Source organism: Vanellus vanellus (assembly GCF_965231255.1).
Source record: "Vanellus vanellus genome assembly, chromosome: 11".
Taxonomy (NCBI): domain Eukaryota; kingdom Metazoa; phylum Chordata; class Aves; order Charadriiformes; family Charadriidae; genus Vanellus; species Vanellus vanellus.
In genome coordinates this window covers 23,261,306-23,287,747 of record NC_138916.1, presented here as the reverse complement: position 1 = coordinate 23,287,747, position 26,442 = coordinate 23,261,306, and the positions used below count along the sequence as shown (strand labels likewise).

At 42.4% G+C, this 26,442-nt stretch overlaps 1 protein-coding gene across 1 annotated transcript in view; it reads right to left on the bottom strand.

Annotated features, from left to right (window-relative positions):
- Window positions 1-26,442, bottom strand: part of SMAD3 (SMAD family member 3) — a 75,342-nt gene that overhangs the window by 14,475 nt on the left and 34,425 nt on the right. Inside the window, exons 2-5 of the mRNA XM_082488642.1 lie at window positions 5,129-5,322; window positions 4,118-4,252; window positions 3,337-3,411; window positions 1,442-1,492 (exon numbers count right to left, since the gene is read on the bottom strand). Coding sequence (XP_082344768.1) covers window positions 1,442-1,492; window positions 3,337-3,411; window positions 4,118-4,252; window positions 5,129-5,322 — 455 coding nt within the window. The remainder of the gene's footprint in view (window positions 1-1,441; window positions 1,493-3,336; window positions 3,412-4,117; window positions 4,253-5,128; window positions 5,323-26,442) is intronic.

Genomic DNA, 26,442 nt, shown 5'->3' with positions numbered 1-26,442 from the left:
AATCCCCCCTTCAACAGCCCCAAGATATCCAGAAGTCAGCCAATGACTGACAAATTTTGGAGCAGTGTCAAAGTACCCTGTGCCAGGATTAAAAGCATATGTAAACTTTATGGCTATGGTTATTCAAGAGTAATCTCAAGTGGCCTCTGTCTGCTGGCTTAATGAACATTTAGAGAACTGATCCTGCAGCTAGCCAGAGCTATGAGTGCTTTTTATGACAGACCACTGAGAGCAATTTCAAATAGGGTAAGAGCTCAAACTGATGAAGATCAGACCTTTTATGTCTGTAGGTAAGAAAAAAAAAGGTAGAGAGCCATTTGTGAAGACAACAGAGGTTCAGAGATAGCCACAAAACCTCTAATAGTATCACAAAGGTAAAGGCCCTATTCAATCGCTATTTTTTCTTCTTCAGCATTCTTCCTGTTTACTGTCTACAGGTTATGGAGTGAATCAGTGACAGCAGTGGCCTGCTAGGACTGGATTATGTTCCTGGTGCCCAGGATGGAGCACCAACCAACCAACCAACCAACCAGCCTTCTCCACTTTGCTCTGCTCTGACCATGCTCCATTTCATACTACAACAACTCGCACACCTGGGCCATCAGTTGTTCCAGTGGTTTAAGGCACTGGGACATGAGGGCTCTGGGCTGCTTCATCCTTACGCAGTCTAGGGACGCCCCTCAGGTGGACTTACCCTGTGGTCTGACACCATCACAGAGTCCCCAGCCACTGCCACCCTCAAGGTCATGCCTATCTGTGCTGTGTAACTGCACGCTTGCTCTGCTGGGGATGTGGATTTGCTCCTGCGCTGGGTTTACGTGAGGGTGTAATGCACTTGCTGCCCTTAAATGAAGCAGATGATCGCCTGAGCTGACAAAGCAGCGCAGGCAAATCTGCTGCTCTGAACCTCAGCCCCCTGCCCACAGTACGTGGATAGCAGCATTTGCCTGGTAATGAATGTAACGCCAAGTTAATAAATATAAAAAAATTGCAAGGCACTCTGGTACATTGTAAAAAAGACCAGTAAGCACTACAAATTTATAAAGTAACTTTCCAGGAGGCAAAATTTAACCTCAAGCTGCTTCCTTTAAAAACTACAAGAACACAAAACCACCAGCAAAACAGACGGGACATATTCCTTGCAAACTCATGTAATTAAAAAAGTGTATTTTTGCTGCTCTCCTTCACTCATTTTTTTCTGGTATTTGGCTGCCAACATTTCTCATTTTTTTATTTAACTTTCTGATGTAAGTTCAGATTTCTTTATTTCATATAAAGTTACTATGAACCTCTGTTATCACAGTAAAGAGGATTAGCGGAAAGGAACATCAACAGTGATCACAACCTCATCAAAAGCGTGCAACCTCAAGAACTAACATCATCATTAAAATGTCACTGTCTTCACTGTAATTACACACAGTTCTCAAGATTACATGCTTACCCAGATTATTGTGTGCTGGAGACATAGGGTTTGGCGATAAGTTTGGAGAACCTGAAAATCAAGACATTAAAATTATTAGTATGGCATCTGCACAAGGAAAAACACTTGCACAAAAACTTCAGAGCTGCCCAGGCTTGTTGGAGGGATAACCCACTCCTCACGTAAGCCTCATTTTGTGACACCAGCAACTTCTCTGATGTTGATTACTCTTCACATGAGCTTCCAAATGCTATTACTTACGATATCAACTTGCTACATCTGCAATATTGCTAAGCATCTTCGTAATGCATTCACTTAAGCTTAACTCATTACTTCTCAAAACTGAGCATGCAGTTGTCTGTTTCACTTTCACTTGCAGTTATCAAAACTCCAGGTACCATCATGACAACCACAGTCAAACCCAATGAGCTGGCACTTAAGAGCTTGATTTTACATTGCTAGGCACAAAACATACTTAGAACAGTCGAAAACATACCGCCTGATATCAACAAATCTCACTGCTTTTGGGACAATGGAGTATTGGATCAAGCTAAACAGATCTGACCAAACAACTGTCAGTATTTCATCCCCAATCATTTCAATTTGGTCCACAAATTTTGTGCATATATTTAAAATATTTGCACTTGGATGTCCAGGGCAATTTCCACAGTCTCTGGATGCCACATGGATGCAGACAGGTGGTACAGCCCATTTTTACTTTTCCTCTCACACTGAGTTTGGCTTGTTTCTTTAAAACTTGTTTTCCTCTATAAAGAAGGAACTCCATGACATCTGAAGGCAGGGATATAGCACTTGAACATAAATTGGGTATTTATAGCATCTTCCAGGCACATCCTATTCCAGTCCACTTTCCAAAAAGCCATACATACATTCCACATGTCAACCACATTACCAATAATTGTATGCACTAAAATGGTTTGTGTCAATGGGCTTATGTTTGATGTAGACAAACAAACCCACACTGTCTTCCTCCATCTGTATAACTGCGGTGAAAGACAGCAAATCAGTCATCCCTCTTTTAGAATCCCACGTAAGCTCTATGGCTGAAGATATGCACAGAAACCAAGATATGTGTGCGCAGCATTTGTATCAATTAGGTTCTGCATGTCTATCTTCATGTAAGAGTCATGTATTTGCATATCCCTCCTGTAAAGCTTCAGCACTTCTAACCAAGGACATGTTTTTGCTTTTCAAGCAAAAGTTTTACGAATTTGGAGTCTGATTCAGAGGTTCTTACTCACAAGCAGTAACACCACTCAGATCAACACGATGCCTTACACTTCCAGAAAGTTTGCCAAGTTACTCCCAGAAAGATGAGACCTGCATGTTTAATTTTAAAGTGTTGATACAGGTTAGCATGAACACTAAGGCTGCTCATTCTAAACCCAATTACTTGTTTTCATGGCAATGAGAGAGAACCCAGACTTTCAACTTGCTTTGGGATATATCCACTAAACCCATTTAAAATCAAATCTCCAAGTGATCATTTCAAATATAGTTAAACTGGACATTTCAGTATGCAAACAACGAAACGATCAGAAAAATGCCTCTGTAGAAAAGTGCCAGCTACGTGCAAAATTTTCATGTGCATACAGATGCATGGATGCAAACACAACACAAACTGTCATCCTTAGATGTGTCTCCACTGTTTCAGGCTCCTGCTTAGAAGTATCTAATGATGGATGTTGGGGAGAACAGGAACATGCTGTACCTTTCACCAGCAGCTCTAAAACATACAGCCCTGTGCTTTACATGAGATGTCAGGCTACATTTGCACTCCTATAGTGAATCAATACCTCAAGCCACCATCTGATCTTCAGTGCCCCAAACTAAAACTTTAAAAAAGTCTCTAGTATGACCGAGAAAGCTGCAGCAAATGGCAGAAAGTGACTCACCTGCATCCATGCTGGGGTTCATTTGGTGGTCACTAGTTTCTCCATCCTCACTCAAATAGCCTGGAGGAGGTGTCTCTAGAAGCATAAAATGATCATACTGTCATTGCAACTGGATGCAAAGTCTGGATTTTAGACATCAAAAACATTTACTTTGTTATTCACAAGGAGCTAAATTTCTTTTTTATGACTCTTCTTCCTCAGGCTGCTAAGAGGAGGAACAGACACAACCAGGATGATAGGCATAGCATATTTGTGAATAACAGAGGAGAGGGAAACACAAAAATCCGGATTTTCAGTCCCATAAAACTTTAAGCCATGTAGACAGTTTTCTGTCCACATATTTTTCCTTTCCTGGTGTGCAGCTGCATAGCTTGTCCATGCAAATAAGGTGTAAATTGCTTGTAAAAGAGATATATAAATAGAAAAGCTCCATTCCATCAGAAATTTAGAGAGTTTTACTCAAATTAAAATGGCTGAATTTCATTCAAATCTGAACTTTTAATGGAACATTCAGCTTTACATTCCACAATAAACTGAGTACATACTACTGAAGGGAAGAGGTGAGTTTAAAGAAAACAAAACAAAACAAAACTATAAACAGCACTGTTGTGTGTCTACATTTACAGCTTTCATCTATTTTTGCATAGGTTCCCACCCCTTAACTTCATAGTAATGATGGAAAGAAAGACTTTGCGGTCATCCAGTTTGGCATGCATAGACAAGATTAACTGTGCAATACGACCCTTTTCCCTCCGCTTGCTGTACAGAAGATATACGGTACCTGGAATGTAGTTGCTCTGTGGCTCGATACCTGCTGGGAAGTTAGTGTTCTCTGGAATAGAATGACTATAATCGTCTAACGGTGGGAACTCAGCTGGGATCTCTGTGTGCCGAGGCACCAGCACTGGAGGTAACACTGCACAAATGGAAAAGAAAAAAAAATAGACCAGCAACGTTAACAGCTTTAAAATAAAATGACTGAAACCCTAGAAAATGAAGAGAAACCAGTTTGGTGTAACACCCTTAAACACATGCAACACCGAAGTCGCTAATTAAGGGACACAATTTGATACTTGCTTCTGAAATAGCAGCATTTAAAGATGCTATTCTTAACATATCTCAGCTGGGGACGGGATGCGTGCCTATCTGAACACACCTAGTCTGTCTGCCCCTTCTAAGGCAAAGAAACAAGTCTTCTTGAAAAACTATTTAAGAGAAGTTATATCGCATAATTCAAAAGGAATAAATTTCACATAAAATGAAACAGCAAGGTAAGATTAGCATAAACATCCAGACTGGTTCTGCAGATTTGTACTGACACGCAGCAGAACGATCTGCAGTTCCAGATGAAAGTCTCTTTCAGAGGCAGGAGCAGACTTCAGAACAGGAAGTTCACTTGCGTTGGGAGCTATTCTTAGATCCACTTCAACTTAACAGTAAGTTTATCCTTAATTTAATACCAACAATTAGGGATGCATAGAACACTGCCGTAGTTCGTACTTGTATGCACTACATGTGTGAGTTGTTTACATGCACACAATGCCACATTAGGAACCTGGCAACAACGCAACCTGCTCGACTTGGATTTTATCCATTTAAAATGGTATTTCCCCCTTGAGTGCAGATTCATAAATTATTCTACTACATACAGTAAGAGATTACCATCAATAATAGATACCCTCTGGTTTTAAAACCCTACGCCTGCTGCTTTATTCAATTTCGAAATGCACTTATAAATCCCTAGCCTTCCCTGCCGAGGAGCTGAGGTATCCACGCACAGGGCTAGCAGTACCTGGGGTTTCCACTCTTTGGTAATGATAAGGGTTCACACAGACTTCATCCTTCTTCATGTTAAAGGCGTACTCGCACATCTCCATGGCACGCAGCTCATGGTGGCTATGAAGGTCCGGCCACCGCCACAGCCGGCAGTAGATCACATGGGGAAGACCCTTCCGGTGAGATACCTGCAGCCGGCCATCTAATGATCTGCAGTCAGAACATAAAGATAACAGCAATTGAGACTGACATTAATACATGTGTAGTACCGACCACATCCCACCAAACGCTATGCAGGAGAACCCAATGTGAAGACTACAGACTTCAGCAGGGAGCTCAAAGCATAGGCTGCTCAGCGAATGCAGCATCCTGACACAACCCCAAAAGGTGCTGGTCACCAAAGCCCGCTGAGGCATTCTGGTCCCAGTCTTCAGGCCAAGAAGTTATCTCTGAAAACTGTAATATGTCTGTTTTATAGAACAGCCCTGCTCTGGATTTATTAATTTTCTGAAAAGAGGTTAATTTGGAGGCAGAGACAAGAGCTACAGCAAGTAAGAATACATCAATTTATTAATACTTCTGAAGCATTTATGTGTGTCCTAACAAACAGGCCGTTTGCACAGCTCTCAACAATTTATGCTGTGCACGTAAAGGGATTACATCTTAAAAAACGTGCTAATAAAACTTGACTTTTGAAATTCAGACACATGAATTTCCATTGTGACAACATAATCCAAAAATGAATACAGATACCATTTCTTTAAACAGTGTTCACAAACATTACAAACAAGCAAGGCTTCCAATTTCATTTTCCAAATTGCAGCTTGAAAGCAAAAAATAGGTTTTTTCAGCATTGCTTACTTTTGTTTTTACACCCAGCCCGTGTCTCCTCCAACTCATTTTTCACCTAATCCCACCCTCACCCCAGAACAGCCTGTTCCTAGCAAACCTTCCTGGGAAACAAGACAAACGTGTTCAAATCCGCTCCAGCAGAGGAAAGAGTTGGAGCAGGGTCTCCTCCATCCTCAATGAGGGCTCCACTCCCCGAGCCACCAAATGGGAACTGCCCCCAGGCACTTTCTTTGAAGTCTAACCCTTCATTTCCCTTGCTTTTCTTAATGACTGAAATGAAACACTTTAGGAGTTTGGTGAAATGAAATATTTCTATTTTTTAATTTGTCAAAAAAAAAATAAAATTGAAATTCTACTCAGAATTATTTCCCTTGGTTCTTTGTGTTGGCAGCCAATCTAGAAAACCCAAACCAAACCAAACCACACAGACAATTATTCAAACAGCGGCTGTGCTAGTCTTGGCTGCCCTAAGAGAGTTTTCCCAAAAGCTTCTCTGGCAGAGCTTGGTAACACGCACACCTCTTGTAAACACTGCTACAACAAGGGAGGCAAAACGCAACCAATTCATGCTGTTATGGACAAGCACTTGATTAAGGGGAGCAGGAAAACATTTCATATAACTGTTATGTATAAAGTATATAAGGAGTCTATGCTGTCACAGAGGGATTTGCTGGTACGGGTTACAAAACATCCAAAACCTGCAAGTTTATTACAGCCCTGAAAAATGCACAACGCCCAGAGTTATTATTTATAGTACGTATTTATAGTATGTATTTCTTCATATCGTGCCTGTTATTTATGGGTCACGCATTCTCTTCAGACTTCACTCTTCGGGCTGCTCTGTGACAGGGTGACCAACCAGCTGAGTAGCTGGCACGTTCTCCAAGTGTGTTCTTATGCCAAGCTCCTTCCGAGGACAGGAAAGCAGGAATCAGTCTTCCCAGATGGAAGACTCACAAGGCAGGCGCCAGTGTCTGGAACTGATCTTCTGTGGAAGGTGGGAATCTTGGTATTGATTTCAACGGGGCCAAGGCTCAACTTACATGACCCCTAAACTTGTCAGTGCAGAAAATTTTTAAAAATACATATCAAAAAGTGTAAATATATTCACTAAACTTAACAAAAAGAGACTAGATTGAAACAAGTGAGGATAAAGGAGAAAAAAGAAGCCTCAGAGAGATTATTCCAAGTATCCCACAGGAGACACAACTGTGGCAAGTGTTCTTACTGTACCCAGTACCCATCAGCAGCACATTACAGATGGACATCACAGCAGCACAGACACTTGGGTTGAGGTTAGCAGCTGAGAGTGGGGGACTAACACAAAGTGCATATGATTTTGGGATTACTCACAAGGATGGTTCCCTCCCTACATTTCCCAGGACAGAAGAAACTCTTTATACCTACAACAACCTTCCCAGTCAGCTGGAGGGTGAAGTGCACTTCTTCCCATCACCTCAGGGTTCTTGGTAAAAGCTATGAAGTCTTTACAAAAGATGAGCCAGTACATCTACATGCCCGATTCGCTCTCTGGATGCAGTGGCCCTTGCCACTGAGGGTAACAGAACCCTTAGGTCGACAAAGTTCTCACAGGAGGCAGTGGAGAGAGACATCAAGTCACTGTTGTCTGAGCAGTCCCCAAATCCTGCACAGCTTCAGTGGTTATCTAAGACAAAAACGGCCTAAAAGCATAACATAGCTCAACCACTAATATCAAAGATACTAATTTTTGTTAGCAGAGACTCTGCAGAAAACACGTGCTTGCTATCTACCAGGGCTCATGGCACGAATGCTGTCTACAAGGCAGAAGACATGGACTTCTCTGCAGTCTTATCTAAAAAGACTTTTCAAAATGACAGAGCCATATGTTTTATTTTCAAATATAATAACCTCCCCCTTTCCCCCCAATAAGAAGATAAGGTAAAAGAAATTTTATTTTCCCAAAGCCCCGGGGGCTAATTACATTTTTATGCTTGTGAAATCTCTCCTCAGGCTCTCTGTTACAGGACTTGGGACAAAACAACATCATCTGCGTGTTCTTGGGAAGAACATGGGTAAGTAACAGGGCAGCTTTCTTTCTTTCTGCTGTCCTGCCTCGACCCTCAAGGAATATTTTCTCCAAATCAACAAATAACTGGCATGGCTGAGATGGGACACAAGATTAGATGAGCAAACACTGTGCTCTACTAAAGGCAGCTTTCTGTGTAGATACACAAGGTCAATTACCACAGTCAATTGCAACATCTTTATTAGCTAATTGAATGCCCATTCGTAGATGCAAACGCTTGATCAAGCACAGGAACTAGCTTGAGTGGCCAGTCATCTCACTTACAAATGACGTAGGCTGCCATCTTAAGGGCAGCTGTGCCAAGCTACGGGCCCAGCTCTGCACTGGTGAGATGGTCTTCCTCCTGCCCAACACATTCCCATTCCCACAGTCCTGCCCTATCTCATCTCCTTCCCTTCTTCGTTGGCTCCTGCACCCCCAGTATCATACCGCAAGCTGGCTCAGGTCTCTAACTTGGCAGAAGACTATCCACTTTTTCATGGGTTAGCAGGCTGTAACAGTTCTTGGAGGAACCCGATGAAAGCCAAATTCTGGTGCAAGATGATCTAGTATATACTTTTGATAGCATGCACCACAGCCGAGGATGCATTTGACCGGAGTCCATAGCCCTCAGGAATGACCCAAGCAGGTGTCTCTGTTTCACATCCACATGCAGGGTAATTGGATAATAAACTCCATAGAGCGCAACTTCTACCCTTTCTTAGTCCTGTTCTGAAGGACAGTCTGAACTTGAAGGCTGAAGTATTCCAAAACCACCCGAGAGCTCAGCACACCCAGGCTTCATTAAAATTAGCAGAATCTAAGCACGAACATCTCTATCAGGCTAGTGAACTGTTCCTCCCTCCTACCTTTCTTTTAACCAGCCTGTGTTGAGCAGATCTCCCTGTACAACTGAGTCGACACATTTATTATTCCATACTACCTAACAGGGTTTCTTCTAAAAATACCAAATCTTCTTTGGCCGAAAATTCAGTACTGAATGGTTCTCTCCAAAAGCAGCGCCATTTATTTTGGTGGGACATTGTGTCTTCAAAGTGTCTCCATATTGCATGGTGGGATTAAACAGCAAAGGCTGTGAAGAGCTCTTCTTTTCACAGTGTCGATGTTTAGTCTGAGCGGGTGATGCAGACTCTCACTGCCAGGGGGTGTTCTAGTGCATCTTTCATAACTAGCACATATCCTGAACTTAGAGGATAAGAATAAGAAAATATTGTGATCCCAAGCCTTTTTACTAAGGGAAATATGATGAGCTGTAGTTATCACCGCCTGCAAGTGTGAGAGCACGTAGGCTATGAGAGCCTGCAAGATAAAAAACAAAGCTAGAACACAGCGAGATTGCTGAGCTGATACCAGTTAGCGGTGGTTTATAACAAAGAAATTAATTCAATGATGATTCAGAAAAACAAAGTCCTGATATGACAAGACAAAGAAGAAGCAGAGAGGAGGAAGACATCGGCTCAGCAATGTCAAGGATCAGCCCGTTAAGAAGAACGGCAGACACCACCACATCCCCACCTGAATGATGACTACGTGGCCAGCAGACCCGCTGGGTGGCTGTGCTGGGGCGGGAGGGGAGACTAACGCCTCACAGCATGTTTGTCGCAGTCCGCGTTGTGGGTGTTAGCAATAAAGATAATGGCTGTGCACCCATAACTTGCATGCAGGATACAGCTCAGAAGACTCAGTGCTTGGTAAACGATGCCGAAGGAGAAGTTAGCCAAAGGCTTGAGGGTTACAATATGGTGCATTCAAACATGATCAAGAGGTATCCAGTGGAGATGTTACTCTGCACCTACACCAGTTATAACCAGAGATAAAATAATACAGAATGAGAAAAGGCAGACCGAGACTCAGGAATGCAGTCAGGTAATTTAATTGCTTGCACAACAGCATAAGGCATGGCAGGACAACGTTGCAGCGTCCATAAGAAACAACCAAAAAAACCCCTCAGGCGGAACACCTTTAGGATTGATCCATCGTCATATGTTGTTACAAGCCATTCACTAGGAAAGTTTAACACATGAAACTACTACTCCCAACTGTCCAGAATACTGCTGCTCAAAGAACAAAGAGCAACAGTGACTCTTAATAGCAAAAACAGAGGAGGGAGGAATAAAGAATGACAGAAACACTGAAACTTTTTTTTTTTTAAAACAATTCTCTGTAACTGTCTGAAAAACACAGAGGAGTAAATAGGAGAATATTACCTTGCATAACAGGAATTTGATTTCCAGGCCTGATTGGGTTTTTTTTGTTGTTGTTTTAGGGTTGGGTTTTTTGTTGTTTTTGGTGGTAGTGGTGGTGGTGTGTGGGGTTTTTTGGGGTATTGTTGTTGTTGGGTTTTTTGGTTTTGTTTTGTTTTTGTTTTAACCTGATTAATTTGCAAGATCTTGAATCAGGAAAGAAAAAAACAAACCCCACACTTCAAAACACGTACTTGTTATTTCTTATTTTCATCTTTGAGCATTTTGCAGCTATCTTTGCTCTAGATGGATAATAAAACTCTTCCTTGCACCCATTCTCCTTCTTTAAAAGTAAAGCTGAAATCAGTGGAATGCAGCAGTGCAAATTAAGCAAAGTGATATAAGCAATAAGATATTACAGGTATTTTTATCAAGGTTTGAAATCTTCAGATTTACTTGTCTGAGATCCATTCCCTCCCCTTACCATTCAGACACATACACTCCTGTTTGCAAAGCACATCAGTTTTATATATCCGTCATTAATCTTCCAAGAGAGCAAAATGCCTGAAAGCTCAAGTATCCAGTAACACCAGCATGTGCAAAAAGGGGTAAGGAAAAGAGAAAAATAATCAGCAAGAAAAAGTTTAAGTTATGCATTTCCAAGGGGGTCTTATTAAAAACCATGAGCAGAAGCTGTTTTTTAAAACCATACAGTTGCCAGTATGCTCTAAAATGCACCAAGAACTATGGCCACAGGCTGTGATTTTCTCTTAGGCACAAAATATGTTAAGTAGTTCCTTACTGGCCCTGCATCTGGTCTACACCAGGAAAGTAAGCATTTATTCTTGTAGCAGAATCTGGCTTTTGCATGCAGAGCACTGCAATATCCACAGGGCTCACTGAAAAGTTGGATTAAATCTCAACTTTCCTTGAATACTGGCCAAATGAACAACACTGAATAAAAAAAATGACCTATGCAGCACATTTGTAATTCAAATGCTGATCCCTTGCCATTTTTCTCCCCTCAATTTGCTCAGCATCACTAAATTTTCCAATTCCTGGTGCAGTTTTAACAGTACTGACATTCAAGTTCTACAAATAGAAGTAACTGTGTCGAACTGAGGTTTGCAATGCACATTATCACTGCCATAGAGGAAACTAATAATTAAGACTTCTACTTAGTGCTTAAATTTGTAAAAGATTAAAAGAATTAACAAACATCTAATTTGCAACACATCTCTATGGAGAGTGTAAGTTTTTACTGCGCCTAAAGTAATGAAGTTAAATGATTCTCTCAAAGCAAAACAAAAGTTTGTGTCAGGGCCAACACCAGAAATAAGGAGACCATCATCCCCTCAACGCTACCAAAGATCACAGCTATTTTGGGCTGGTAACTCTCTCATTTGGACTGCTTATTCTTCCCACTAAAGCCCTCCTTTGAATTTAGAAGAAAAACCGCATCTCCTCTGCATTTGTAGACAGTAGCTGACTTCAGATGCTTCTGACTTAGGCAAGGAGTTGCTAACAGGAGCAGAAGCACTGAGGCAAAGGCACGAAGAGGAAGCAATGGGCAAAGCATGGGAACCCGTGCAAAGGTTATCACACCCTTTGGGCAGCCCGCTGCGTGTGTACTTACAGGTAAGAACAGGATCACAGCCAGTGGGTGGCACAGCTCCATGCATCTGCTGGCCATGAAGTCTTGAACAGAGTCTGCTACAATCTACTGCCTGCAGCATCAGGTTAAGATTTTAAAGGTAAAGAGCAATTCCCATTTCTTCTGATGCTGCGTAATTCTTCTACTCAAGTCTCATTTGTTCTGAGTTTGAAAAGTAGCTGACAATACAGAAATTACCAATATATCTTGTGTGGGCTTCTTACTGCCTATTTACATCTCTGTCTTTACTAAGGCTTTGCAGACTTCCCCTTCCCCCACTTGAAAGCTGAAGAAATACAGCACAAAGAGTTGATGTCAGGATCAGATTATGACAGCATGAGTCATTTATTAAGATTCCAGTAATGCTAAGCTCTTTAGCAGGTGCCTTGAGACCATATTTTTCAGAGTCTAATTTCAGATACAGACATAAGTACGTTTTATTGGTTTACCATAAATTGTCTATCCATTGTTGCTTCTCTAAAGCTGCCTTCCGCTTGTCCTGTACTCCACAGCTCTCTTCTCCAAGCTGTGTCCACTTCTACTCCCTGCTGGCATGCAAATAACAGCTTAGGTTAAATTAGATTTCTTTAAAGCTACAGCTAGATCTTGTTTTGTCATGTAGTATTCATGATCTAACTATTTTTTCCTCTGTACTTTTTAGTTATCTCTGTCATTTGCACCATTTCTGCTTATGCCACAGGTACAAGCTATTGGCTACTGACTATCAAACCCAACTCCCTTTCCTCTATTTTTAACCATTTTGTAATTAGATACCCCTACATCTCTTTCACCTCCTTCTTTTTCTGATAGTAACACAGAAGATAGGTACTTCAGAGGTCCAACCATACATGTCCTTCACCCTCCTACCCCAGAACGGATATATTATATTCTAATGCTTAACTAAGGCTTAATCATGAAACCAGTTCTAACTTCCCAATAAACAATGTTTCTGCCATCTGTACTTGCCCAATTGCACTTGGACCTGCAAGGTAGACGGCAATTCTCAGAAAAGGCACACTCTTCTACTACGGACGTTTTGAAGGAAAGCAATGAATTCCCCAGCAAGGCACAAAACTCAAGACAGATCATTTCTAATAACTGCAGCAGAAATCATGCAGTTAAAATGTCTCCAACGGTACCCTTCTACCCTGGGGAAGCCCATAGCTGTCAGCAAAACAAAGTAAAAAAAACCCTAACTATCCTGGTTATTATTGCAAGAGGCAGGTAGGGTAAGCTTTATTTTGGTGAGAATGCGGTAATTCACTACTACTAATTTACCATGAATAAAAAATGGTAGAGAATAAGGGATGTAAGTGGAATCTGAGGCCAGAAGTGCTTCTGAAGGTATCATATCCAAGCCCTTTCCCAGTTACCTTATGTGGAACAAACGTGACTTTTTGTATGATTTTTATAACTCCTCTATATTTTAAATCCAGTTTTTCTAAGCAGCTATTTTATTTATTTCAGCAAAGTTTATTTGCCCAAATCTGTGTCAGACTCATCTAAATTTATTTGTGCTTAAGCCTTAAGAGGACTGGGGGTGGAGGAAACAGACGCAGTAAGAAGCTCGGCCTCTCAAAAGGAGCGTGCCTTTTTGAACAGTCATTTATCATATGAGCTCGTCATTTCTTCCCAGAATCCCGTGTTTAACTTTAATCATGAAATCCAAAACCCAACACACTTTCATCCAGCTGAACCAGTGACTTCCTCTCTCTGAGGAGATTCCAGGCATACTGATGGGTCTGTGTATTTGTGTGTTCAGAGGAGTTTCATAAGGAGAAAATGGATGGATGGAAATGCCACAGAGATTCAGATAATCTTCCATAACACAGAGTGCACTCAAAACAAAAGTATTTCAAGAAAGACTGAAAAACTGGAGCACATGGTCCTGCTAGCAATCAAAACAGAAAACAAAAAGCTGCTGTAAAACTCAGTGATTCTGTTAGCTTCCATGGTACTTATACTGATTTACATTTAATATCTAGCTTCAACATGCATCTTCTTGATCCTGTAGGGAAAAAATAGTTTCACTGCAAATTAGCATGAGCTGTTGATATAGCCCAAATAAAACATGAGCGAAAGAACCAAGAAAATATGTCTTAATGGCTAAAAGAGAAAAGAAACTAAATGTACTGCACGATGTTTATATAGAAGCCTCACACCAAGAACTGTTGCCCCAAATATATATGTCTGCTAACAAAAGTGAAAGTGATTATCATAGTGAGTGTTGAAAAATGACAGTTTTAAGACCCTGGACTCTCCTTTGCAATATATACAATTGCCAGTGCCTTCAACAGAAACTTCATATAAATACCAGGAGTCGGAACTGACTTCTCAGACAAATGTTTGTGCATTCTATCAAGTTGGGACAAAGCCAACATTTCTTATGGAAACATTTTTGGTGGTCTTGGGCAAAGAACATGTTTACTTTATAGCAGATATAACTAAAAATACACTGTGCTACAGCCTCCAATTATCTTGTTTGGAATAGTTTGAGGCTACTCGAGGTTCATTGCTGTTATTTTCTTTATTATATAGTGAAAATGTTGCTGCTTTTCCTGTAATTTGAAAAGCAGCTATTTCAAGATTTGACATCTGTGTTTGTACCTCCCCCACATGGATAACAAGATCCAGGGTGAAATTTTCCAGAGTGCCCATCTCCCATTTTCAAAAGCAGCTCAGGTACTTAAGAAATAGATCGATACTTTCCTTGAATTTCAAAGGCCTCTTAAGTCTTCTGTTAATTCCACAGGCTCTACATTATATTGCTTTTCAAGCTGGTTTAACAGCAATTCAGATACATAATTATTTGTACCACCAGTACTAATTAGCAGCATACCACAAACAAGGGGTCCTGGTCCCACAAACGCTCGCACTTCCATCCAGTGTCCTCCCCCACCCGAGCCCCTCTGCAGGAACGTCCTTTGGGAACCATTCGACAGCAGAGCTACACATGTGCTCAGATGGCTCCGTGATGGGGACCTGTTCTTCATTAAGGCTGAGCAACTTTCAACAAAATGCAGCTTGCTTACAAAAACTTTAGTCTGGGTTCCTTCGCCTTCAGTCTCTCCCATTCTCCCAAACAATTAACCACCTCTCTTTTCCAATCGAGCTTTCCCAGCCTCCGACCCGCTCTGGCATCCTGCGAGTTGTTAATGAATCAGTTCTGCATGAATCATTTCCCATGTGCAGACTGTGTATTTCATCACAGAGTAGATTCTCACAGACTTTCCTCCTTGGTCCCGATGACAAAGAACTACCTCCGCTACCAAAACAAACCTTGAAGTTTCCACAAGGAGTTAACAGAAGGTGTGTGCTGTGTGAAAGAGGTGAAAAGGGTAGTGGAAGAAGGCTGTGTTAATTTTACAACTCTGACTTCCTTAATTATGAGTCACCAGCAACACAGGAGAAATCCAGCTTAAAAAGTAAACCTAAAAGAGTGCGATGTCTTAGGGGAATGCTGCACATTTAAGATGAAACGCCTCATTAAAAGGCCACAGAAGTTAATATTTTACAGTCTCTTATGTCTGTAATTACTACTGAAATCAGAGACTCAAGACTCTGCAAGAGTTCGTGTGTATTTGGAAGAACAACTTTGTAAACTTCTCTGTCTCATAATCAGATTTTACAACACATCTGAGGAGAGTGAGGGAAGAGAGGAGGTGGTGTTAAGGCTTTTGGTTTGTTAGTTTTATTCTGGGGGACTGTTTCTATACAATAAGAGAAGCGGGTTAATCGTACCAGAGAGGTGGAAAATGCTTCAGCTGATCCCCCCCCCCCCAATCAAAAACTCTTTAAACAGCAAAAAAGGAAGCTGTGTATGTGGCCTACCTGAAAGCTTCCTTTCTTCTAGTAAATCTACAGATCAGTCGAAAGGGTTTTTTTTCAGGCTACCACTCGCAGCCTAATAGCACAGAAGACATGCCATGCAGCAAGAGAAAGTCACTCCCTCAGCCATCGCCTCTGGCCAAGATAATTATCTTACTCATGGAAGCCCAATTCTGCTTTCCTAAATTACTGATTATGTTAAAAAAAAAACACCCCACACTGAAAAACTTTGAGAAAAGGGGAGGGCAGGTGGGGAAAGAGTATTTTCCCCATGCTGCAAGGCATGAGGAACTCCCTTGCTCACCAAAAATCAGACTTTTACATATTATTGCTCCTTCTATCAGAATGTACCGTTTTCCCATCAAGATCTGGATCACTCACTAGCTATTGAAGGAAAGCAGCAGTAGCACAAGCACAGATGTCTTCCCTCTATCCGTCACTCTCCTCTGCCCTAAACTGCACCAGCTCTGCGCTGGCGCTACGGCTGGGAGCAAGGATGTATAATTTCAATGCTTACCTCTGACTAATGCAGGATGTGTGGGAGAGCTGCACAGCGGCATGAATAACAAACAGCTCTATAAAGCACGTATCAGTATCACGCTAAGTCATTCTTATCATCCAAACAGGATCTCAAGCATGTGCGTGCACAGTACCTTTCCTCTAAAGGTTTTATCATTACTATTGCTTGCATGGAAATCCAGCTGGTATAACATAAAAAGGAGCAGGAAAAAGTGAGCAGCCGAAATCAACATAAACAAATACCTTCTTTCCATGTAAATGTCAGTAGTAATAAAAACTTGAAGCAAGAAGTGATTAAAGAACAGTCCAGAAAAAAAAAAAAAAAAAACCCAACACAAAAACAAGTCACCCTTCAACCACCACAGGAGACAGAACTGTTCCCAAATGAGATGTTTTTCAAAAGTTTTCCATGAGGTGTCCATAATGAACAGCTGAAAATATCAACTGCATCAAAACTCACATTTAAGTAACAGAGAGACATTTCAAGTACCTTTCCTGTTGTCATCTCCCCCTTCCCTCTCCCCAAACTAAAAAGAATATTTAATATTCATGTCCTGAGAACCTCACTGGGTAAATGCTTAAACGTTAAGCTTAAACTAGAAGCAGATCTAGAGCTTGCCAAGGAGAGGAGAACAAGGAGGGAAGCAGACTCACAGGTAAATATTAGTTTGTACTTGAAAAAGCCAGAACACATTTTAAAGCTGCTTTTGATTTTCCTGCCAACTTCACATCATCCTCTGTCAAATTTTGGTAGGACAGGGTGACGCAGGGGGAATGAGGACCTTGTGTTGTTGGCAGCTGGTCCAGGGTGACAGTAACACTGCCAGCCATTATCAGCCATATTATGGAAAATGATGAGCAGAATTCCAGAAAAAAGGGATGTTTTTCTCCCTCATTTTCTTTTTGGCCCCCTCTTGGCTGGTGCCTTTAATGCCAGCCACACAGGAGTCTGGCTGGACTGTTGTGTGTGGGTTTGGCACTCACAAAAGGGGCAAGGAATGCTGGTTGGGAGCACAACTCTCCTCCTCTTCGCTCCCATCCTGTAACCACACAGGGCTCCCTTTCCCAGGCTTCATATCACCTTGCCATCTGGCAATCTTCACAAGTACTGGCCTGAGCAATAATGTCAGATAAAGACTGGAAGCTCTTTAAAGCCACAGGCGAGATCTCTCCTGGCCTGCAGCAGTAGACCAGCATCCCTCTGCTGTGACCTGAATGGGGAATCCACAGAAGACAAAACAATTTTCAGTTCTTCAAATCCTAAAGTGTTTTCAAAACCGTGCAAGTGAACAAATAGATCTGTCCATTTTCGTGGTACAGCCAGATGAGAGTAACACTAAAACGTTGCTTAGCAGCTCACAGCAACACTACAGCACTTTCATGGTCAATGTGAAGACCACCACCACTCACTCCAAATCAAAGCTTGAGGAAAACTTTAGAAGCAAACCATAATAACTACTCAAGATGAAACGCAGACAGGAGACCCAGGAACACCACCCAGCTTCTCTAAAACAACATGATGAGGCATATAGAGGTAACAGTCAATTATGGCCTTCTTTTTGTGTCTCCTCTTTAGCAGCATAATGCACTTGCTAGGTCCCTGGGTCAGCAATGACTCAGTAAACAGAGGACCTTCCAGTGAATCATCCACACATTTTTAAGCACCCTCCAGGTTTTGTTGATTGGGAGATGTCTCACTACCTACACCTTCCCTAAATACTTACTGGGCTGTCCAAGGCATGAGTGAGAGTGAGAGAGAGCACGCAAGGAAGGCCGCAGAAGAGCAGGCAATCCTCTCAATACCTGAATGCTACAAAAAGGAAAAGAAGCCATGCACAGATCTAGCAGCGTTGCTCACTCCTACAGCATGTAAATATGGGCATAAGCTACACAAAGATAGGGAAACAATGGGATAAGTCACAAATATTTGATTTCACAAGTCAAGACAGTTTTCTTTCCCCTCCCCTCATGACTAAGCCTTTGGTCCACACACCCACTCCATCCTCAAAAAACAACTGCATGAAACAAATTTGATTGCTCTAAAATACACACAGGCGATGACCAATCATACCTCCTCCTCACAGCACTAAGTCTATTTACTAAGAGTCTGCACCAACTGTCTGCTTTGTATGTGACAGGATCCAACTCCCTCTCTCAATGAGACATTAAACTCCAACTCCTCTCCATTTTCCTTATCCCATTCCCAAACCTCTGAATCTGCAGCCAACATCATTCGCCCAGATAAACTTTCTGAAATCACTCCTAGCTGCTTCCAGGGAATGGACACTGCAGTGCCCAGTGTGCCGTGGACCAGAATTGTTCCCAAACCAGCACTCAAAACTATGGCATGGAAGTGAGAGAGAGGGGCCGTGCCACAGAGGTTCTTGCCTTTCGGTAAGGGGGAGCACCGGCAGCAGTCCATGCCTCGCTGCCTCCCAACATCCCACTCAGGTTATTAACTTAGGCCTTGTGCCATGCCTTACCTTTAACGCGCTACTGCTGCCCTGGCTAAACACTGCTGGTGTAATGGCAAGGACACGGCCTGCGACTGGAGGCAGAAAACCCAGATTTCATCTCCATCCTGGCACAGACCTGCTGTGTGACAACGATGTTAAGCCTTACTCGAGGAATCTACCCACCACCTGCAACCACTGCTCCACACCACCTCTAGTTGCCTTCCCAGCCATTTTCTATTTTGTTCACTACTTGTACCTCGATACATTTTCCTGCACAAAATTTAAGAAAAACTGAAAAACCAAACCCCCAAAGCAAATGAGGATCTACCCCTTCTTTTTACTTTTAGCAACCGAAACAACTTGCCTGTCCTTATGTCATCCCAGCTAATCTCTTCCTCCTCTCTGGCACATCAGATAAATATCTTGTTCCTCCAACCCATCAAAAAACACAGCTGCTATAATTATCATTCTGACCCACCAATCGCACTCCTCTCTTCATCTGTCCGGTATCTTCTACGAGGTATTAAGTTCAAACAGCCTCGAGCCTTGTCCTCAAGGCACTCCAGTCCTCTTTATATCTTGCATCTCAGAGCTCACCCCAACTGCAGCTTGCTCCCTCCTCCCAAATTCCTTGACCAGACTGGACATCCACCACACGCTTCCCCTTGGCTTCTCCGTCCCTCCCCACTTCGCCCCTCTCCCCGCCTTGTGTAGCTTTCAGCATTGCACTGGGGCATAGAAAAACCTTCCAGCCCTGATGAGATGGAAGGGTGACCCTTCACTGTCTCATTTCTTTGGAAAGGACAGTTAAGCTGAGTGGACCGTACACTATCAACATGATGCAAGCAGACAAAAAGGTTTACAGGGAGGAGATGGTGCAAAAATATTAAAGTAATTAACACAGTCCATGGTTACAGTTTTCTCTGGATATTCCCATGAGTACTGTCTTGCATCTTTTAGACTGCCAACTATTCAGTACAGGGACAGTCTGTATTTTCCCCCCCTTCTAAAGCAATAAGCACATTCTTGGCAGCTAAATTATTAATAAGGAACAAATGGTAATTGATTTATAGATGAGCCCGAAAGAAAGGATTTGTCTTCTTCAGTCATCTAAGTCATCGTGCCCACACAGCTTTGTCCTGGTTCCATCCACACCAAAATCTCAGTTTCCTCCCAGTAACAAAGCACATCCAGCTCCAAATTATCTGTGTTTACGTGACCTCTTTACCTCTGTTGTATCTGACCACTGACCAGATATTGCAAAAGAGAAACAAAGCATTTATTGTTCTTTCTGTCTCTCTTTCTTCTCAGCCGGCAAGAAAAACCTTAACTGGGTAAGTTCTTAAGATTTTATTTTTATCCATTGTGAGCTTGGGGAAAAAAAAAATACTCAAGGAAAAGATGAGTTTTGCATTCAGGCTTTAAATATGCTGAGCTCGGGGAATTAGCGTTCTCTCTGCTGGTGGAAAGTTCCACAGTTCTGGCCCAGCTCTTCACACCAGGAGTATCTCTCCTCCTCCGAACACTACTTTCTCACATTTCAGCTCCAATACTTGCAACAACAATCTTTGCTCCTGCTTTGCTGAATGATCTGAGGATCTCTGGGTAGGTCTTCCCCCTGCTATGAATATGGGCTTACTTGTAAGACAAGCTTGAGGAGCAGCCCCTGAGAGCAGCAACTCCGCAGGCTGTTATGTTTATTATAATTAACAACACCACACACACATCCTATTGCTTTCATAACACTCGCCACAATTTGTTTGGCATAAAGAACTGATCAGCAGTCAAGTTTGCCACAACCTCAACCTTTTTAAGGCGGGACCCGTGGCTTTATTGAAAGCAACACAGTTTGTTTCTAGAAACATTATGGAGATGACATGTAAAACAGAGCGGTGCTGCTTAAATGCTGGCTGAATCCCAAACAATGGGAACTCTTACATGAGGCAAAACCAGACTTTCAAAGGCTCGTAGGCAAATATACTGTCACTGAATATTTTGTCATGGAAGCAAGAGCCTAAAAATATACCACAAGCAGATAATGCACTGCGACAGGCCGGCGCACATCCTGTCTTTACTCTGTAAACACCACAATGCGGATTGGCACTATTGTACAAATCAGGCCACCCATACGAAAAGTAGGACAGTAGTTTGTAATAAACTGCAGCCTTCATCCCAGAGTCGCTACGCTCCTCGTCCCAGATATCTTGCTCTATATTGGAAGAAGAAGAAACCTGGTGGGAGCACGGCTGGGCTGCCTCGGCTTCCAGCCCATGGAAGGCTCCTCACGCCTGCTGGGGGCACGGGGAGGAGGTGTGGAAGGAGGAAATGGTGTTACCACCCGTTTTCTGATAAGGCCAGCACCTGTAGGAGCCCTGTGCTCTGTCCACAGCAGGAAACCCAGCCGTGAGATGTGCTGACTCACCACAGCGTGGTTCCTTGAAGTCGGCAGTGGCTTTTAAGTCGTCTTCCCTGCAAGCGAAGGGCCATTGCTATCTCCTTTCTCTACACAGAAACCAAGGAAAAAACTTCCAGAAGTGCCCCAGGTAACTAGAAGACATTATATTCTGCACTCCTTGTTCCCATTTGCAAAATGGGATGCCTTTTAGGTCTTCTTTAGGATGCCTTCAGATGCCTTTTAGGTCTTTTATTCTTATCAAAATCATCCCTGTTGGTCTCAATGCTTTTCTATAAAATCCATGTGACAGGTCCCTCTTGTGGAAGTATGTAAGGACACTGGAAGCACTCCAGAGTTTCGATACCACAAGAATGGATGTCAAACTTTAAAAGCATTCAATGCAGTTATGCATTACAGTCCCTAAAACAAAACCAAACATAAACGGTCCTTAGGTATAACAATACACGTGATCATTCAGATAGTCTAATCTTTTCTCAGAGCCTCCACTGTGCCCAGAGCTACGTAAAGTTCTAAGGCGTAGAAGGGTATTCAGAAAGGCAAACAAAAACAGGTTCCCAAAACCTGCAAGGTTAGTTACCTTCCAGGAAGGGAATGAGCAGAACCCTCCAGCTGAACAGCGTGCACTCATTTGCACAGGGAATTAATTCAGTAAATTCCATTCCAGACCTCTAGATCATTGACTTTTGAGGATGCTAATTGCTTTACGGTAGTACTCGCTAATCTCCACTAAACCCCAATCAAATATCAAGGCTAATACACAACTAGCATAAAAGAGAAGGTCCCTGACCCAAAGAGAACATGATTTCCATTTACAACAGGATGCAACAGGTAAATGAAATGGACAAACAGGAAGGAGCAGTTATCACAGGAGCAGTTATTATATACGAGAAGCATGAAGTGGCTTCGTGGGGAAAAGAACCTAAAAACATCACCACCACATTTTTCTTCCAGCAATTAATCAGATTTTACTTTCAAAACATGTGTGCTGAAGTCCAGGTGGGCAAATCTGGGAAGCATTCTGTTTCTTTTTACATGCAGGGAAAGAAAAGAGGGGAAAAGGCACACGCAGAACTAAAAATATACATTTTTCTGAAAATCACAAAGTGACATCAGGAAGAGGACGCTGTGGGGAAATATGTATATCAGTAAAGCACAGAGCACCAACCCTTTTTGCTTTCCTCTGCAGATCACCCTTGATAAATTATCAGGACTCTCTCAGGGATTTTTTAAATCTGTTTTTTATTACCACTCCTATTTTTAAGGAAGATAAGGTTGTCTCCGGTTTTGAAACTTCAACAAGGGCCACACACTCCCACACAGAAGAATTTCACTGCTATGAAAGCTCCGGCTGCTCAGCCAGCTACTACTTAGTAGCTCTGGAGCAATAAACAAGTGGCACAGCCGGCTACAAGAGGCACTAAGACCCTGTAACGTTTGTGGACACACGCTGCAGAGAAGACAAAACCGTAACTTATAAATTACTTGCCCCCAGAAGCCACTGAGGGCTGCGCGGTGTGCCTGCATACCATACCACACAGCACACGTTCGCTTATACAAAACCTCGGTAACTTTGCCACGGGTGGGAGGAGCAGGAGCGCTGCATGTGGCTGTGTGGGCAGGACCAGCACCTGAGGCTCAGCAGCACTGCAAATAAACACAGTTTACGCGTGAATAATGGTATGGTTTTAAGGCATTTATTTCTCAACAGCGATAATACGGAAATGGTGCAAAAAGGTGGCATTGGGTTTTCTTGAGCCAAAGCTTTCAGCTGTTAAAAAAATAGTAATAAAATAATCAAAGACGAGAGGAGGTCTGGAGCAGGGCCAGGGTGCATACCAGCAGCGGGGGAATCCTTCCATGACCAAGGCTGTGGCTGGTGCATTCCTGACTAATAAGCTAAGGTGCATCCGGTGGCTGCAGGTGCCAGATTGGCAAAAGCATTCCCTCTTAATGGCTTCTTAATTGTTTTCTGACAGCCATGACACATTCTCCAGAGGGCTGTGAAGCCAGAAATTTGGAAGACAGTGTGCCATTTGTCACGAACAGGAGTAGAGCAAACCAACCACCTGCTTCCCGTCTGCGTCTCTGCCATTCTCACCTGCTGATGTGTTTAGAAAGCTCTAAGTGTGGTCCCCAGTGAACAATTCCTCATTACCCAAGTTGGCACTCCAGAAACACCCTGTCGATGTTACGTTTTAGCATTTGCTAGACTTTGAGCATCAGCTCCATTAATTTAACTGCTTAAATCTAAGCATATACTTAGAGGGCTCTGCAGAAAGGAGATGGATTGAGGAAGCCCTTAAATGCTTTGCTCAGTTAGGATGAAAGACACTTTGAAGTCTTAAAACACTGCTGTTATCTTAGATAATGAAGTGGTTTAAAAAAATAAAAATAAAGGCCTTCAATATTTTCTTTTGCAAGCACCTATTATTTCAACCCCAGCAGGCAATACTGCCTAATGTACCTCAAGGCAACAACTACACGTGCTTATTTAAAGACAATATTCACCCCTACTCTGTTCTAAACTCCTACCTGAATAAAAGCCAACACATTTAGCATTTTGCTTCCTGCTCTAAAGAGTCAACAACTGTAGGCCTTGTCTGTGAGACGAGGAAAAACAACGTGGAATATCATGTGTCACTTCCTTTTCATCACATGCAAACCTGGGATAAGCAACGGGGGCGGGTAAAGGCACTCACCTTTTACCCAAGCTTTCATGCACAATAAATTAAGAAGGTAGGCCTTTCTCAAAGCAACTTTTCTTTAAAGCTCTATATTAATCAAATCCCTTCGGAATGAGTTCATTTGAATGTATTTAATTTTACTTTGAGACTGATAATAGCACAAGTGTATTGCATCATCTTCACTAGAACAGTAATGCCTTTCAAGTTTCTTTTTAGTAGCTGCCTCAGACATGCCTTAGATAATTTTGTTGGCCAACTGAGGACTAATGGAAGACATATTCTATGAATAAATGCATTTCCAGAGCCTCAGTCTCAGAAGGTGATTTTGCAAATGGCCAATGAGAAGTGCCTGCTTTGAAGTGTTCCTGGAATCAGTTACAGTTGCTTAAACCACTGATCAAATTCTACCAAAAAAGGCTCAGAGAAATGTTACTTCAGACTAGGTTTATCTTTCCTATAAATGCAAACTACCGCATTAAAACCAGAACTTTCCCCTATGAAACAGGCACTTTCACAGCTTCAGAGTATTTAACTGAGGTGCTTAAAGTCAACATTTCATTTTCTTTCTTGGAACTGTTGAAAACATGTAAAGCCAAACTTCACTGAATGGAAAAGGTAACTTCAAAAGGTCTTTCCCCTAAAAATAAATGAAGTTACACCAGCCTGTGTGAAGGACCAGTTCTGTTACTTGTAGTGATGCAGCGTGAACATCGCTCCAGCCTACTGTGCTTTGTCAAGGATTTCTAAGCCAGCAGCTCTCCTGTTTTTCCCTTCGTCCAAAAGGCTCTTTCTTTTGGGGCCAAATCCAAAAAGCTTAAGTCAGTGAGAGCTCACTTGGCTCTGCACTGCCCAGCACCATGTGCAGCCCCCGCGCAAAGCAGGCAAGATGTTCGGCCCCATCCTGCACTTTCGCACAGCACAGCCCATAGAAGATGTAAAGCAAGTTTAGGAAGGTATAGTGAACGATTCCCCCACCTGGCATTTCCCAAGGAAGGACAGGCAGCCCTATGCCGGTCCCCTCCCAAGAGCACAAGGGACACACCTGAGCACGTGGGCAGCTGGAAGAAGCCTGCCCCCAGCTCTTGGCAATCAGCTCCAGCTCATGTGAGGACCGTAGCACTGCTTGGAGAACTACGGCTTCTTGATGTTTCCTCCACAGCTGAGGATCTGGGCCAGTGAGTGGAAGAGTGGGTGTGAAACACTGCTGCTGAATGAGTGCAGACTTCTGCCTTGGTAGTGGAAATCATTACAAAAGGTCTATCATAAGAGAAAAGGAGGCTTGTTGTGCTCTGTGGGAGTTGCTGGGTGCTCAACAAACCCCTACCAGGCCACTTATTCTCATGCTTCAACAGACTTAATTTGATTGCACACCTATTTAAGCAATCCTGGCCCACGCTTCCCAAACCCATCTGGATTCGTACTTCAGCTTCACTAGTGAAATCCCAAAGCATACTCTGCCCAAAATTCAGTACAGCAGATTGCGGGAAATGCACAAGGTTATTTCTATCGTATCATTCTAAAAATGGTCTGCCTGATACTTTGGGGAGGGAAGAGAGGAACGGAGAGTGCTACATACAAGGATTCATTACATTTCTTCTTTAAGACTATTTTGTTCTACTTTGTCGCAACATTAAACGACTTTGACTTACGTTTTACACAGAACGTTTACAAGATGTGTGGGCAAATTTAGCAATATGTATTTTTTAAACTCGATTACTTCCCCCCACACACACAGAGCCTGAGTTACTCTAAACGTAAGGTTCCTCTCACAGTAAAAATGCCAGGACTTTCCATATGCACTACTGCTGAAGTACGGCGTTCCTGGCAGGTCTTAATGCATCTGAAGTGATTGCATTTAGCTCCCAGTATCGCTTCAAGTCCTATCTGAGGAGAATGTGCACCTGAAAAACACACCAAGGGAAGCCACGAAAGAAAATATACCGAAGGAGCTCACAGACAAGGCAAATCATAAGTGCCTTCCTTACTTTAAGTCAGTACACATTTCAGAGAAAGCACACAATGGTGCTGCCAACTTGCTCTCACTGGAACATTTTGTTTTAAAAGGCTGTTTTACAACAAGGCTGTTTTCTTCTTGTCAGGATCACAGGAATCCTCAAGACGCCCTTCCTGAAAAGTGTCAGCATTGCACAAATGGGCTTCAAGAAGGAAGGGAGACTTTCAAACATCTCCTTAGCGAAATGCTGCCTGGGCCCTTTCCAGTCAGTGGTGCAAGAGTGGTGCTTTTCATGGCATTATTCCTCGGGCACATGCCTTTGCTTCTCTCATTTTGCTGTGGTTTTCCTAACATTATGCTTTTATAGGAGACTTTTGCAGCAAGTTTGAGGGAAATGACATCACCAGCCCTCAGTTCAATCAGCTTAACACAGAAAGCTGCCTTCAAAGAAGCTTTTAAAAATACGTTTTTGGTGGCTCTTTACCATTTAAAAAAACGCTTGTGCATCCAAGCCTATAAAGTCACATAAAGAACTTCCAATTCAAACATCTGAACACTGATACATATTCATTCTCTGTGCTGCTAATTAACCACAAGCTGATTTTCTTCAGCAGTGTGTTTATTTTAGCAGTACGCTTGTCCAGGATCCACCTTCCAGAACATAGCAATAATAAGACTTCTAAAACAAATAGCTATGTTCACTGCTATACTGAAAA